Source organism: Augochlora pura, chromosome 6 (assembly GCF_028453695.1).
Source record: "Augochlora pura isolate Apur16 chromosome 6, APUR_v2.2.1, whole genome shotgun sequence".
In the NCBI taxonomy this organism is placed as follows: domain Eukaryota; kingdom Metazoa; phylum Arthropoda; class Insecta; order Hymenoptera; family Halictidae; genus Augochlora; species Augochlora pura.
In genome coordinates, this window is record NC_135777.1 from 9,064,956 (window position 1) to 9,082,933 (window position 17,978).

Sequence of the window (17,978 nt, forward strand, 5' to 3'; positions counted from 1 at the left end):
TCATTTATTTAAAATTCTATCGTCAGAAATATTCGTTAAAAGAATTCGTTATAAACATTCATTCTTGTTCTTGCCGACGTTGCTTACGGGTTTCTTCGAGAGCGAATAATATAAATCCAATTATCCCATGCTCTGTCAATGAATCGAAGCCTTTCGAATCATCTATAAGGGACAATTTCAGCAACTCCATCGCAATTTCCTTGATTCAGTGGTAGGAGCCGACTTCGGTCGGACACCGGGAAGATTAAACGATCGCAGTCCGTATCACACGGCGCAATTACCGAATCGAATATCGGCGTTTGAAGAGCTGAAAAGTCTCTCGGCTATCGATTGCCGGCGTACGAATGGGCGCAATCGAGAATCGGTCGGCGTCACTAATAAACCGATTCATTTACGCTCGCGGTCAATTAAGACTAAATTGCGCTCTGATTACTGGCCTCGCTACGGAATCGATCGACGCGACGTCCGACGGTTCCCACGTTTTGCGCGACATTTGATCCGCTACCCAAACGTCTGCGGGACGATCTCCGAGGAATTTAGAACCTGTCCCGTCCCCTAAACCGAATTTACCGTCGGTCGAAAATGGCTCGGCTGACACGTTCCTCCCAGTTAATGACCACTTCGAGTCGTACAAGTCGGCGCATATACTGCTTCGCCGACATGCCCTCACTCTTTCGCCAAGCTTCATTTGATAGTTCATGTTTCTGGTCGTTTATTCGCGTTTCGATCGGTTCATGTTTTGCTCATTATAATAAATATGACTTTTTTCCAACGTTGAGATACGGTATCTTGATTTCTCTTATTTCTTCACTTGATTTCTGTCGTTTTCTTGTTCCATTATTTAAATCATTCACTTCACAAATCGCTTAACTCCAATTTTTGAAAAATCTGAAATTTTAGCATCGAAGCACTTGGTATAGTCACAACTTTTTATATTAACAATAACTTTTCCTGATAATTAAGATTAACACCATCGAACGACAACATTAAACACCATCAGCAGTCACATTGATTAACTCCGTATTCTAATGTAAATCGTTGCAGTAATGCAACTCAAATGCACTAGCAAGCCATAAATGATAACGCTGAATTTTTTAGCGCCGTCTTATCAGAATTTAAATCAAATAAATTAGTCAATCGCAGTCTAATTGTCACGGAATCAAGCACTCGTGCAGTAAAATTAATTATTAACAAGAATAAAGTTTAATTTGGTATGTTACAAGACTACATATTTTCTCAGCCTTATCAACATCACTACCAGATCGTATTTTCGTTTGAATTATTATAAACAATTATTGCAATTTATCAATAGTTTAAAAAGAATAAAATTATACCTCTATAATAGAGATAAGTGAAACCAATAATAATGTGGACGGGCAAATACACTGTGTACACGGTGCATTTACGACGATGTACATTATTACTTTCGAAAGCAATAAATTCTTCTTAATGAACAACTTCGAAGCAGCTACCACATACTGTAAACTTCATAAAAATTGTCTTGGAAATAGATCTGAATAAAATTGACTTTCCTGCACATCCTGGGAAATTATTTCTTAAATAATAGCTATAACCGGATACTCGTTTCTACATAATCTAGCTACAAATATCACCGAGTACGCTCGTTTGCGCCGCCAGAATGACTTGCTTGGAAATATTCGATAAAAATATCCGATAGAAAAATATTGGATAGACAGATCTGTTAAAAATATTTATTTTCTCTCTGATAGACCAGCAAACATAGTATGTACTCCGACACGCGTACAGGTACCTTGTATCTTACGCTGCGATTTCGCGTGCGCGATACGACGCACGTGCTGCTACTAATGGAACCATAATTGCAAAATCTATATTAAACGATCAGACGACGGACAGTCTTCGGCGCCGGGACGCTTTGTGGAGTTCCCCGAGACCGGTTATACATCTTGAACAGACGTCGTTATGTATTTATATCGTTCGGACAGTTTATCAACCAGGAATGAGCCTCGTAACGGTAATTCCCTTAACGGTGAAACCGATTTAGTACTGTCATACCAACCGTCATAAAATCTCCGTAGAATCGGTGATTCATTTATTTTGCGATACGGAAACGGAGAAGTTGATGCTCGTCGTAGCGATCGTTTTAAGCCCATTACGTTTCTTTGATTCCAACAAACGTTTAACGCGTGCGTCGCTGCACAAATCTTTATACATTAAATTTTTCAATCTAATGTATAAGTATCAGCAAACTTGCTTTTCTTCACTTAACTTACATGAATTTTCATCACAATTTACAACAATATGTACTTTCAAAAATGTGTTTTAAAAAATTGTTGAACGAAGCTGAGAACGGGTGATAATTGTGAAAATATATAATTGCGTCCTAAAATTATGACACTTGAAAGAAATTAAGGATTCCTGAAGACATTTGAAGCAACTTTTTCCTTAGAAAATGATCTATCGTTTAAAATCTGCCAAATCTATTGTTTCCAAGCAATCAAATGGTTCGAAGCTTTCGTAAAGGCATGGTGTATAATCAAAATATGAATAAGATTGAAACTGCGAGTTGACTCGTCTCAAAGGGTAAAAACGAACATCGGGTGGCTACGGAACCATAATTATATATTTCAGGCGGGAAACGGGAAGGGAAATGTGGTCCGATATACATTTCTGTATTTCCGTATCGCGCACACCCCGATGAATCTGGCCGATATTTAATTAAAAAGGACCAAACCGTGCAGCTGGCTAGTCATTTATTACCATTGCCCGATCGCCATTGCACATTCACGTCTCAATTCCAGAAAAGATTCAATATTTACCAGTTTACATTCAAACGTTTATCCCGCAATTATTCCACTTGCTCAGAAGCAACGCAGGCGTAAAAATGTTCGATTGGGATTAATTCACCGACACGCGCTGAAATTAAAGCGCTCGGCAAACACAAGCCTCTCTGAATATTCATAGACAACGGGTTCAATATTCTACGTATTTACTCTTTCTATTGCCACGTGCTGAAAAACTGTGCGACATCAAATTGGCTTTGCGGTGGAGTGAGTGGCCAATGCATTATCGAAAGATACAGTTTATATTATCGTTTTGTTTGCATTTATTGGGTCATGTATTGTATCGTGTTATTTATTCGATATTGAAAATTACGCGGCGCAAACTGTCTGCGTTTACGAATCTTTACCCAGAAAACTAATTGTTTCGTGCAGTTCGTGCTTTGTTATTTTAATGAGGATGGTTTGTGCCCTATAATGGAAACGTTTCTTCATTGAAATATTAATTAGTAAAACGTTCTGAAAGATTCGAATGTTCAACCCGTCGTTTCACGATATAATTCACAAATTCATCGCTTTTCATTTTCACGAAAACAGTCGTCGTTCATTTTGTCCTCGAAAACTATTTGTCCAATTTATTTAGCTGATTGTTTTTCTTCCGCTTCAATCAAGAGGACTCGTTTTGTGATGAGATATTCCTTCCATTGGAAAACACCTTACTGTAATAGTTAAAAAATTTGCAAGCAGTACTTAGATTTCGAGCGGAGGCTTTCACGTTGATTGGTGCGTCTGATACATGTTTCTCCGCGTTGCACAGCATGCCCCAGCGGTTTTCAATGCGACGGGAACAAATGTATTCCGCTCGACTGGAAATGCGACGGCCACTTGGACTGCGCCGATAACAGCGACGAAATGTATTGCGCGGATTGCAACGCCTCTTCTACTGTCGGGGGATCAGTGCTCAACACCAAGATCGTGAAGAAGCCGATCCTGGCGAAGAACAACGTCTCGAATTCGCCTTGGCACTGCGGCGAGAAGTCCTGCATCTCCACCAACCACGTGTGCGACGGAGTCATGAACTGTCCTTGGGGACAGGACGAACGCTATTGCTGTAAGCACAAAACTCTCCACAGCCAGACATGATATAGATTTCTCTGAAAAATCTTTTTACGAATTATATTAGGTTGGGGAGAAAGAAATCCATTATTTTTACGTGAACTTCAAGACTTTATTTAACATGCTTCCGATTGCCCGATTTAGGTCAAATATGCACCGTTTTGTTCGACAATTCATTGCCATTTTAAAGGTACCTTCACAATGCCTCTCTCGTAGAGGTCTTGGTCCCTATTAGCAAAAAACTCTTGTAATCGACTCTCACAATCTTCTCTCGATGCCAATTTCTTATCACTAGGGAAGTTATGCAATTCAAGATAAACATGGTAATCGCTTGATGCCGAGTCTGGACTATATGGTGGATGCATCAAAATGTCCCAGCCAAGCTCCTGAATTTTCTGACGACTCACTATAGACGTGTGTGGTCTGGCGTTGTCTTGATGGCAGACAACATTTCTCCTGTTGGCCAATTCTGGCCGTTTCTGGTCAATCGCTAGCTTCAAACGGTTCAGTTGTTGACAGCAGAGATCCGAATTTAGTGTTTGACCATATGGAAGCAACTCATAATAAATGATTCCTTTCCAGTCCCACCAACTGCACAGCAGAACCTTCTTGGCTGTTAGTCCTGGTTTGGCCATCGTCTGACCTGCTTCACCAGACTTTGACCATGAACGTTTTCGCACAATGTTGTCGTATGTGATCCATTTCTCATCCCCAGTCACCATGCGCGCAAGAAATGGGTCGATCTCATTCCGTTTGGCCAAGATAGCACAGAGGGAAATTCGAACCATCATCGTTTTTTTGTGTTAATTAATGTGGCACCCAAACGTCGAGCTTCTTTTTAAATCCAGCTTTGTGCAAATGGTTTAAAACTGTTTCATGGTCGATCTTTAGCTCCCGGGCGATGCTACGATTGCTAACATGCCGGTCAACTTTGACTACATCTGTGATTTTGTCAACATTTTCTACGACAGGCCTACCTGTACGAGGCGCATCTTTAACATCAAAAATACCTGAACAGAATCGACGAAACCCAAATTGCGCGTAATTGGCTGTTACAATATCGAGACCATAAACACCATTCACAATTTCAGCCGCTTGGCTTGCATTTTCACCTACATCAAAGAAAAATTGTAAAATGTACCGAATTTTCTCTATGTTAACTACCATTTTTAACAGCCTGTAGCTCGCAACTGAATGGACCAAACAAAAAACAGAAAAAGCCTTTTTGTAGTGCAAAATGAATTGGAAAATCACCTTTCCAACGAGCATAAATCTGAAATTGTTTGATTGATACTTTAACAGATATCGATCACTATAGCCGTCTACCGAAAAAATAATGGATTCCCTTTTTTCCCAACTTAATATTACGAATACTATTACTTTTTATAATACACGTTATAAAAATCGTACGAAGTTTAAATAGGTAGAATCTTGTTATTGTTATATAGTAAGCAGATTTTTTGAGAAACTTGTTCATTCGAGCTTATATTGTAATATTAAAATATTATAACATAATATTAAAATAGAAATCGTATGAAGTTTACGTAAATTAAATATTGTTATTTCACAATAGTAAAAAGATATAATATACATAGATAATAATATATACATTATTATACATAATTAGTCGCATTCAAGGCTCGGTAATTCTAGTATTAAATTCCGCAAAGTGCTCAATGTCTGCATAAAGATTGACGAAATTCTTCATTAGTATTACCCTTCCATATCACTGACTACTAATTATTAGATAGCGGATTGTTAAACAAAAGTAGAAATAATTTACGCAAAACGAAAATCGAAAGTTGTTTTAATAATCTACACTTTCATGTGTGCATTAAAAATGAACGCATAAGATCCGCTGCTAATGATGGGCATTGTTCCAGTGAGAGTCAGTAAAAGGAACGGAGACGTGGCCGAAGGAAGACTCGAGGTGTTTCACGCCGAAGTGGGCAAATTCATGCCAGCTTGCATTTCTCACTGGGAAATAGACTCCGCGAGAAGAATCTGCGCTAAGCTCGGATACAAGTAAGAGAACAATTTCCACGTGATTCGCAAGGATTCCTCCCTTTCCTGAATAATAGATGTAATAATTTAATCAGTGTTTACGTTCACTAGAAATTGAAGCGTGCTGCGAGTAACGGTTTAATTATAGTGCAGAAGAGAAATAGAATCGAGAAAGAATACAGATCTTCGAAGTTGTCGTCTTCAAAGCTTGGAATATCATCGAGCGCAAAGAGTTCACTTCAGGGTCGAATTTCCTCAATTTTTCGAAACTTTATGGTTTTCCACTCCTGTTGCAGAGTGGCAGAGTCGTCCAAATTGTCAGATCACGGCGCCAATCTCACGCAAAGGGACGCCAACTCCTCGCAGGTGAACATGCTGAAGGAGTTCCAGGAGTGCATTACCGACCAGCAGCCTTATCCGACGGTGGAGCTCACGTGCTCGGAATACGGTAGTATAAACTATAGAACGTAAATCTTCAGCACTCGCAATGGCTCAGCAATTGAAAGGCGTCATTAATGCCGTAGCTTGCGGACGAAGGAGATCGGTCTATGGAAATTCGAAGGTGCAGACGAGGATCGTGGGCGGCGTCGAATCTGCGCCGGGCGACTGGCCTTTTCTAGCCGCGCTCCTCGGTGGGCCTGAACAGGTGTTTTATTGTGCCGGTGTCTTGATAGCTGACCAGTGGATTTTGACCGCGAGTCACTGCGTTGGCAAGTGGGTCAATTAATCATTTATCTACACTTTTATCCGTGAATTAAATTGGAAATGAACGCTTCTGATGCTGTTTAGTCATAGCCGTTCTGATGTATCCGGTTGGACGATACAGCTGGGGATCACTAGGAGACACTCGCACACCTATTACAGTCAGAAGCTGAAGGTGAAGAGGGTGGTGTCCCATCCGAATTACAATCTAGGCATCGCTCACGACAACGATGTGGCTTTGTTCCAGGTGGACAGCTTCGTCCTATATTTTTCTTTTTTATAGATTACTAATCGAGTGGACTGGAATAATAATGTGTCGCATTATTATTGATTGTGTCTTCGAATGTAATCTATGACAATATATTTGATCTGTAAACAATAGACACGTTCGAAAACAATAACGCCCCCTGTTTCTTAACAACGAGAAACTTGCACCGCTATGATTCTAACCCACTCAATTCACATCGAGAAAATGAGTGATTCGAAAGAAATTACCGTTGTCGTGGACATTATCTTGAAACGTGTTCTTTTGGCAGCTGGAGAGACGAGTCCAATTCCACGATGACTTGAGGCCAGTTTGTCTGCCACCGGCGAACAAGACCCTCGTTCCTGGAACTGTGTGTACGGTGATCGGTTGGGGCAAGAAGAACGACTCCGACAGTACGTGCAGTACAATTTATTCAGTAATTCCAATTGTTTGGTCTCATATTATATGGCTTGCTCATGGGTTGCTATTGTCTTGCAGCGTCCGAATACGAGCTAGCCGTGAATGAAGTACGAGTGCCAGTCTTGAATAGAGAGATCTGCAATTCGTGGCTAGCGTATAAAGAGCTGAACGTGACCGATGGAATGATCTGCGCTGGCTATCCCGATGGTGGGAAAGATGCTTGTCAGGTAAATTTATCTTGGAAACGAGAGATTTTTAGCGTTGTTGAGATTGTTACAGTTTCTTTGTTTTCGTTTTATAACGACTTGTTGGTGCATTACTTAGCGAAATGGGTAAGCTTATCGAAAAATCTCTTTCAGCTCTATAAAACTGTTACATTTACTTATTCGTGTAATTTAATTTTTCATGGTTATTTAGGCTCACAAATTGAATATCCAGGAAGCAAAAATCACAAAAATGGTTTGGAAAGTTCGAAAAAGGCAAGTTCAACCTCAACGACACGCACCGCGCCGAAGATCTTCAAAACAACGATATCAACGAAAAGCAAAGAACAGCAGATGTCGATGATGCTCATTTTTGTCTTCAGGATATTCTATTTCTAAGCCTAAGAAATCATGAAAAAGTTAAAAATTATTTAATTATAAATTATATAAACGTTAAAAAATGAAAAATTATTCGAAAAAGCGAATGTAACAGTTTTGTAGAGCTGAAGGGGATCTTTCGAATAGCTGACTCACTTTGCTAAGTAATCCATCAAGACGCTATAAAACAAAAAACGGAAGTTCTACGAATTTATTCGCCAACCCAACACGTTCAAGAACACGCATAATATGTAACATTGAATTTGTAGGGTGACTCCGGAGGTCCCCTGCTCTGCGAAGACGAAAAAGAGAAAGACAAATGGTTCGTGGGTGGTATCGTGAGTTGGGGGATAAAATGTGCCCACCCGAAATTGCCCGGAGTCTACGCCTATGTGCCGAAATACGTACCATGGATTCGCGACGTGATGGCGACGTATGCCGATTATGGTATGGGTTAAAACCAGCATAAGAAAAGCTACACTAAAATCGACTGGAGCGATTTGAAAAATCGTCCAGTCGCAATCGGATCGGTAAGACTTGATGGATCGTTAAGGTAAAACAATAATCTTAACAATAACATACGCGTGCACCTTGTTGATAAATCACTGTCTAATGCGAACGGCACGCTCATCGAGCAGAACCGTTATTTACACCACCAACGACAACATTGATCATCGATGTTGCGTTGATTGGCGCTGTAGCAAAATAGAAACTTTTGATGTTTACTTGATACAAACAGCCGGAGGGTCGCAATTTTCCTTTCGAGAGAACGCTATACTTTTTTACTATTCTTACCGAGACTACTCTTGCAACGACAGTGAAGACAATATTCAAACCAGCCTAATCCAGCGTTTCTGAAACTGTGAGACGACACCGGTCCTCCCCACAAGAAAAAAAAAAAAAAAGAAAGCAGTCCTCAGAAAATATTAAAACAATCGTCCTGTCAAATGTAGATGAATTAAAAGTATTGCGGGAACGGATCTGTGAACCATATTTTGTTATAAGTATTCGGGAGGACCGCCATGACAATATTTCAGAGGTTTAATGGAAACGCTGGTCTAGCCTAACGATCGCTATGTATGCGAACGATCTCTATCGAGACTAACTTCTTTTATTTCTTAAAATGGCTCGAACGATATTAATTGACTCGGTGGAGAAGCGATTGACACGGAATTCGAAAACTCGAATTGAACGTTCATTTCTTATTCAATGCAACAGTTAGATAAATAGAAACATCGTTTCTAGAATTAAACTGTTAGCGGTAAATATATTTTCGTACCAATTACCAACACCAAAATTGCCATAATCAAAACAATGCTCACAATTTTATATTTGTTTATGTTTCATAAATCGTTCAAAATTTAATTATAGCAGAAGTGAATACTAAATTCTAGTTTTTCTTGTTTATAAAATGTCCTGTGGGAGGTTAATCTTTCCAATGTTGAAATAAAAATTGTCTCCGGCCAGCAGAAGATCGTAACTTACGATTCACGATTTTTTTGGGAAAACCTTGGTACGAAAATCGCATGATTTCTCGCGGTAAAGTGATGATTTTAACCGATCGCGTCCCGTGTCAATCAACTTCGGGAAGTCCTGTCCGTCTTACGATAATAAGGAATCTAGTTAAGGGCACGCTAGCAATGATGAAATAAGAGGAAACATATTAAGAAACTGTTCCACGAACGCAGGGGCCCGCTAGTCGGACGAAACCCCCCGGACAACGAGCCCTCGCCGCCATTTTGTAGAAAGTCCGTTTTCACGCGAGTACGTACGAACCAAAAAAAAAAAAAAGGAAAAGACAGAAAAATATACGAAAAACTCGTGCGTACTTTTAGTAGCGAGGAGTCGAGTAACTAAAAAAAAAAAAAAGAAAATAAACACAAAATACACACGTACGTGGGTTTTGCGAACAAAACGAAAATTCCGCATATGATGCGACAAAAAACATTTTTGTATCGCCGTCGGTTTTAGGGGAAGTCGTGCCACCAAGTGGCCGAACAAATCACGATTCTAAGGATGTGCGTTCGATATTCGTCAATAATTTCGATTCAGATAGATCCGTCAAGGCCCTGGGTAAGTGCAAAAATGAATGTCTTGCTTTTCAAAAGAACTTTTTAAATGTTGAATTGAATTGTTATATCTTATTTACGATCATTTCAATACAAAACCTATCATGCTAACTAAAATGACTTGTTATAGATTTTTTATTTCCAAATTGTTGAAATTATAAAGATTCGTTCTTGAAAAACGATTGATTAAAAAGTGCTTTATTAAAGCTTACATTGTTTTAAGAAAGGTGAAATGTCTAAATAAATTCAATCTTGTCAGTTGAGATGTCCAAACCATTTATCTAAATTATACGTTACCTCAAAGAGTAAACAGTAATAGAATGCTTAATTTACATAGCGAGCTTGCAATAATGCGAACAACACGGATTATAGTATTTTATCATTTGTATTCTAGAAAGTGCTTAACAATTTTTCAGAGAACAGTATGTAGTAAGAAAAGGATATCAAAATTTAGAACGAGGTGTACGAACGCACATCGACTATAGATGAAATGTGCATTTAATGCATCAGATGTATTTGTGTACTAATTATAGAAGCCTCTGTTAAGCCTAAACATAAGAGTATACAGTGTTAAGTATAATTGAAATCTGTGTTTCTTAGCGTAAACTGTAATTCTATGTCTAGCGTTACGTGTACTAATTACATAATAATATACGCGCTATATAGGCGCTCCGCGTGCGCATTTGTAAGCAGGGAAACCTGTATAACTACATACCGCGATAATTGTTAATCAAAGTAGGTAATTTACGAACAGAGAGAGCTGAGCAGACCTTAAAATTTCTAGTGAAACGTGGAGCATAAAACGTGAATATCGACTGTTTAGTTTTACAATTTCATAAACTCGAACAATAGGGTCAAAGAAATATTTTAAAAATAATTTATAATCCTTTGACACCCGGCACAATAACATTCAATATTTTCAGCTACATCTTAATTATCTAACAAAATTGCTCGGCTCCTAGGAGAGCTAAAGATACACGTATTAACATAGTGATATTGTAATCATGCCTCGAGTACTTTTATTTCTGGCGAACGGCAAGAAGAAAAATACTCGGAGCATAGTAAATAGGGTTAATCGAGTACGATTAATGTTCCGCTTGTAGTTTTTTCGTTAGCGCACTGTGAGCATACCGTAGGATTAGATAAAAATAACATGTTGACTGAATTCTAGGGACAATACTTTGCACCTGCACTTCTTTGATCCGCACAGAAATGGTAATAGTTTTTAAAAACGAGTATACTTTGTACGATGTATATTGTTTATGGGAACTAGGAGCCTTACTAATTGACTTAGATTTTTTCTAAGACGTAAGAATAGCGGTATTGTTGGTCCAGACAATAATCTTTACATTCCTCCTTTGATTTCTCGCCGTCGTCGACGCCATTTTTCTACGAGAATATTCTTTACGTCGATTCCGCGCAGACGATCTCGAACACTCCCGATATTTCTTATCGTAGACGAACAATGGATCTCTTGATTTCTTTCGAAGATAGTTTCCCCGGAATCTCGAAGCTTGATTAGTCTCGGATAATTGATTTCACTCGAAAAATAAAACGACGAAACGTCTTCCTTAGTATCCAGACAACAGATAGCTGTAATCGAGGCGTAATATAACTAATAATAACCGACAATACTGTGTGAACAGACAATAAATAATTTTAGGAAAAATGTTCCAATACGGACAATAAAGTAGCGCGTAAGGCTACAGTTAATCGATTAGGCGTTAAGGACAAAATTGCATGTGATTATTGCATTACCTCTCCTATAACGGATGCTGTCGTCGTCTATTAGGATCGTTGAGCAATCGTAACGCGAAGTGTGACGCGACGGAAACGTCTTCTTCATCCAAGAACATTCCGTTTCGCATTCGCATTGTTACAAAACTCTAGATCTTTCGTTTCTGTAATTCGATGGACGGGAAGCGGGAGGCAACGAACGCAAGCTTTCCGTCTTCCTAGGTTCGGTTAAGTCGGGGGAAATTGGCGGAGCGTGTAAAATAGCGGTGAATCTCGGCGAGGAACAAAGCCAAAATCGGACAATCAGAAAAGTTAGAACGTTTTTCGACGAACGATATTTTTCTAAACAATAGCATCCGACTTCTGGCAATAATTTCTCGTGATCAAGTGATAGAGTTCGAGAGCTCGCAGTTTTTCCTCGCGACCGCTTCCGAACGCAAAATATCAACAATGTGATGATCGGGTCAGTGGGTTTGCTACCTAAGATTATGTAAAATTACATGAAATACACGCATAAGGTACGCGATAAGAGCTAAAGATAAATGTAGAAGCAACGAGGGCGATAGAATTAACTTTAGGCGACCTTTATATTTCTAGAACCGATAGTATTGCGTTCGAGGATCCACGTTTCTTTTCCACACGTCCGATAGACTTTTCTATATTTTTTTACATGACGATTAGAGGAAATTAGTAGGGGAAAGGTTGCAGAATCTTTCGTTTGTTAGAGGTTGATTTTAAGGGTTTCTTCGCGCGTGCACACCACGAGTCAATAATCGTAGTCAATTTAGGAATAGGGAATTTCGCGCGTAGGCTCGAGGGCTGTAAAGTTTGTACATGTAAATCCGTGGAACCTTCGAGTTGCTTTCTTCCTAATATTCACACTTCTTTGATCTTCGCTTTATTCTTTCCAGGCACGCCTTTTTGACGAAAACATAACCGGGTGTGCCTAGATCTTACAATTTTATTTATCTATTCTCCCCGGCGTACTTGTTATGGAATAAGATATTCCTAAGATCTTCAGCCGACTGTTTCTACATTATCTCAAATAATTTTCCTCGTTATTTTCTTACCAAATAACTCGTTAGTTTCTAGATTTAACTCGAGGGTAACGCGAAAAGCTGCGCACAAAACAATGGTGTCCCTGAGGAAGGTACCTCTTCTTCTTGGCAAATACACTACGAAACTGCATAACATCTCCTGTGAAGTCAATGTCGATTAGCAAAATAATAAACATCGTGTATCCATTAAAAAAAACTATCCGTAAAAACTATACTTTAAGTTGTTTAAAATATCGTGTAAGTAACATTAATCACAATCGTGCTCCAGTGTCGGAAGTATGTATTACGAAACAGCGACCTCCTTCGAGAACGGAGTACGAAGAGGGTATAGAGTTAAAACGAGGTTACTACATATAATCGAGTATTAAGAATCGCTAGGCTATTGTAATTAATGGAAATATAACGAAACGTTGCCAGAGCATCTATACAATCTCCACTGAGCTTGCAGAACGATGATCAATTATTAATTGTGTCGACGATCGAGCTAGATCCAGGTCCGACGAAATTGTACGTCAATTCAGAGTTTAACATTTTTAGGGAAACTATTTTATCCGATCTAACGGTAGACGAGAGACGAGGCTTGAAATTAATCGAATCGATTCCGGGAGTACGCGCTCCGTGGTCTTATCTAATATATAATTTCGATTCCCTGTCTTCAATATTTTCTCGTTCGAAATAGATTTCACAGAGTCTGTATAAAAATGTCCACGATTCTCAACTCTTTATTAAAGCCATTAAAAAGTATATAAACGTCGATTAATTTCTGAAGTTTCAATTGTACGAATAATTTATTGAAAGTCCGTTTCGAATCGTTTGTTTGTCTTTTTCTTATCAAATTACCACGAGCCGCGGTACCACGATCGCTGGACAATTAAATAATTCAGATAAATGTGCACAGGCATGATTAGTCGTGTGCCGACGACGCGTTTATACACTACGTGTTTCGCTCCGCGTTCTATTCGACTATTTTTCAAATGTAATTGGAAGATACATACGTTGGAGAAAAATCAAAGAAGAGAATTCGGGGAGGGAATAAAACGCGGAGAAAATCTAAATGTGATTGCTTGTTGTGCCCGGCACAAATCCTAATCGTACAATCAGTGGTCGAGATACTAGATCGCACGTACACGTCTATTTACGCGTATTCGGAAGTGGAAGACATTGCTAATTGTTTCTAAGACGTTTCACTAAATACGAAGCGATCCCGGACGCCTACGGTGTTCTCGGTGATTAGTATATCGAGTAAGCCGATGTTTGTATGTTGTATATGTTACGTATATGAACACACACGTAAACACGCAAGCACATACGTATACAAATATATACACATATACATATATATATATATTTATAATATGCATAAATTGCAGACATAGATTAACGTTCGCTATAAACGTAGGCACGTTCTCAAGACGTTCTGTGTCGCTGTGATTGGTATTATAGACTCTAGGCAGTGTTCCACCGTTAGACATGTAATTAATGTTAATCAGGGATAAAGACAGTAATTGCTGTCGATAGCCAGAATCTTGTACTTCTTCGTTTCATTGGTGGCTTGAACGCTGTGTCTCATCTTGGCGCGATCATGATCCCGTTCTTTGACTATTCACCTTTGAGTTCGGAATTTTAGAAGAAATATCTGCGGCGATTTTCACGAGGAAAGCTTGGTCAATGTGGTGTTGGAGCAATCGAAGTGCTTACAGGATAAAGGAAAAAGTTTCACAACGGGGAATCAGACTTGGAAAATGGCGATATCTAGGTTCTCTAGAAGACTGGAGTGCTTCATAGATTAGGAGTTACTCTTAATTTAAGATGGACAGATATTGACAACTTCGACCTTTTGCTCTTTCACTCCGTATCTGAGATTTTTAGCTTATAAATGAGCCACCGAAACTTTAATCTAAACATTTGAGAATCGGCAAACGAACAAATTGATATGATCGTTGAGATGTTGATATGTGTGAAGCCACTGGAATATTGCAAAATTGATGTATTGATATTTTAGAATACTAAGTTTATGGAATTCTAAGGACGATGGTGGATTTTATCCGAGATGTTGAAAGGTTGATGTTCGATGTCGTTAGAATCGTATTGTATAGGAAGACGAGAATATTGAATTACGCTAGGTAAGTGATAGTGGCAATAATTGGGGGACTGAGAACGTCTAAAACTGCAATGAGGAAGACTTTTACTTTATTAGCGATCACGTTTAACTCATGGTCAATTAAGCAAACACTGCTTTCGTGCTTAAGAAAATTGGTAAAGTTACGTTCCCGGTAATGATTATTCAACACGAGCAAAGCTCATAGATCCGGTATGTAGCGAATGGTAGCCATGTTGCTTTGGAGCAAACTAATCGCACGGAAAATTAGCGATTAAGCGAAACCTATTAACAGAAGCTTCCGATAGCCTGCACCGTTGTGTCAGCCATTTTTATGTTTGAAACTCAGACCTCTTTCACACGGTAATACATTCATCTGATGGAAATATCGCGGTACTTGCATTACGAAAGGGTTACTTCGTGTATCCTGACATTTGTTTCGTGTAAAGTCGGACAATGAAACTTTGAAACAAGTGGACCATTATCAATAAGAACAATTAATAATACATTCTCATATATTAATGAAAATAAATATTTTTCTTAAATAAATATTTCAGATTTAACCTTGGCAAACTTAAAATGTTATCTAATCAGATTTCACATGAAACATGTAATAAAAAAAGAACACATAGAGGTCATTTAATTTATTCTGTAGACAAGGTCAGACACGAGAAAGGATCTTCTCATGTATCGTATGAATAAGTTTCAGCTGACAGTAATTTTTAAGTTACTTCAGAACGTACGTATCAATTGTCAAGTTTCTCTGGCCATTTCCCGATTTATCCTATAAAGTGGGAAAGTTTTAAACAACGATAATTAGACCGCGGATTTTTATGCAAAATAAAAATTGTCTATGCTCGTTGCAGGAATCAGAGATAACTTGTGAACATCCTTTCTTTAATAATTATAATAGGATGAAAACAATGATAGCCCTTATTTCTTTTACTCTTTCTTCCCTCTAAAATTACAGCTATCAATTTTTGTCATGAACGGAATTTTCGTTAGCAAAACGTTCACTTGTTCAATGTACATTGTTCTTGTACCATTGTTCCAATATTTTATCCACCATGCATCGCAGCGAGTGAATTTCCTGGATGCGCGAAGTCGGTGCAGCGATACAAAAATCGCCGAGCAGAGATTCGCAAGAATGAACAATGTAACATTATCGTGTGAAGGAGCCGTTGTCCTCGAATTTTTGCCCAACCGGCGACTATCTAACAAGAGATTGATTTCAAGACGACGCGGTAGATTTCGACGCTTGCACTGCCTTTCCCATTCGTTATCGTAACACGTTGAACAAATGACTGTCTGGCCTCTAGACGAACAAACTGAGATCTAATTAAACGATGTCGTTATCCGTACGCTGGATAGCTAATGGCGCATACGCTTCTCGGAAATAGTCGCGCGGAGAAGTTCGCGGTTTTACACATCCGTTCGAACTTGTTCGAACGGAATCCGATACAGAGAACGAGTGGATTCATCGCTCGAGAAACATGCGAGGGTTAATTATCCAAAGATACTTAACAGAAAGAGAAAGAATGAGCGATTCAGCGTGTGAATGAGCGAGAAGGATAGAAGAAGCCGGAGGAAAAACATATTCTATGTATATGATAGTAGGTGAAGAGGACTATAAATTTAAACGAACTCGCTCTTGCTGGCCGAGAGTTGTAGCGTGTCGATTAGCGTATATATCTAAATAAATATAAAAGTATATCTACCTGTGGCGGGTGTCGGTCTGTACCGCAACAGAACAAATGAGAAGGAAGTAGAGGGAGATAGAGAGAGGGAGAGTAAAGAAATTTATGGAGTCGAGATTATAGCGTGGCTTGCGCGATAATTTATATTAGGAACGATCATTTCGCCGTGTGACGTTCCTTTTTCTAGAATAAATTCTTGGTAATAATCTTACGAGGGAAAAATTTCGATATCGATTTCGGGAGTCTGCTTGACCTGGTAATCGACGATTCATGGTCGCGTTGATTTCTTTTTATTTAATACGGTAGAACGTCGATCCTTAAAAACCAGTATTCTTTATTGTCCAAATACAATTTGCAAAATTACTGTGAAAATCTATAAACATGAAATCTAACACTTTGGCCAAGTAACTATTTTATTACCGGAACATTTATATTATTCTGTCTAGCCTGAATAATAGAAGTACCACCGTACGGTCCACCGTATGTTAAAACTAGCCAGTGATTATTTTAAATGAAATTTTAGTCGTCAAAATTTTGTCAACAAATTCCGAAACATTGGTATGCGATAAATACGTGTCGTCGTCAATTAACAGGTTGAGGACAGAGTCTCCGCGTTAAGTTTGACTGTGTTGTAATTGATCTTCATCGTTGTATGTCGTGTAAGCTTGTACGGTTGATCTGTATATTGGTTTGAGCACGTCTGCTCGGAGGTACGGTAGTCCGTCGAGAAAAATATATTTTTGCAGATTGAATGTTTAGGGAAAACGAAACAATAAAGTACAAAGACACACGCGAATCAGATGGCAATAAAGGGAGCCTCTCGTGCGAGACATATCCGGACATATCGTAGAATGATCGAAGCGGGCGAGGCATGCTTGTCATTTTTTCGAAAGTAGCGAACACAGGTGATATACCAGTCGCAATCTGCAAAAATAGATTCTCGGTGGATGGCGAGCGATGCGAGAACTGTGAGTATGGGGACGCAACTCGGTTCGGTACAAAGAACTATATTAAGAGATTTAACAGAAAAAAAAAATAACTATGAATAAAGCTGTATGTGCTATAAAATGATATTATTACGTGCAAGCAAAAACTATATATGATGAATATTGATATATGATATATTTATGGAAAATTCGTGTTGACAAATAAATTATGTATTAAGAGTACGGATCATTTTTCTGAATCCACTTTTTGGAGAAAAATATTATTAGATATGTCCCCACAACGAGCTAGTGAACTCAATAGATATAAATCTATAATCTAACACCATTAGCTCGCACCTCTTTCAATGATACAAATTTGTTAAAGAACTGAAATGATGTTAAAATCTTTAAATTCCAACAAAATATCTATTATTCCAAATAATATAATTTAACTTTCCGAAATAATCAAACGGATTGGAACAGAAATAAAGATTATTTTTCAGAAATTAAATTACCCCTGAACCGATAGCTCGAATTAGAAATTACACAGTGACGCCATTTTAT

At 38.6% G+C, this 17,978-nt stretch overlaps 1 protein-coding gene across 1 annotated transcript in view; it reads left to right on the forward strand.

Moving 5' to 3' along the window:
* LOC144471285 (uncharacterized) overlaps positions 1-17,647 on the forward strand; it is a 74,421-nt gene extending 56,774 nt beyond the window's left edge. Inside the window, exons 12-19 of the mRNA XM_078183173.1 lie at positions 3,577-3,870; positions 5,759-5,900; positions 6,176-6,327; positions 6,404-6,593; positions 6,669-6,828; positions 7,118-7,241; positions 7,327-7,475; positions 8,099-17,647. Coding sequence (XP_078039299.1) covers positions 3,577-3,870; positions 5,759-5,900; positions 6,176-6,327; positions 6,404-6,593; positions 6,669-6,828; positions 7,118-7,241; positions 7,327-7,475; positions 8,099-8,287 — 1,400 coding nt within the window. The 3' untranslated portion in view covers positions 8,288-17,647. The remainder of the gene's footprint in view (positions 1-3,576; positions 3,871-5,758; positions 5,901-6,175; positions 6,328-6,403; positions 6,594-6,668; positions 6,829-7,117; positions 7,242-7,326; positions 7,476-8,098) is intronic.
* The last annotated feature ends 331 nt before the right edge of the window (positions 17,648-17,978 follow it).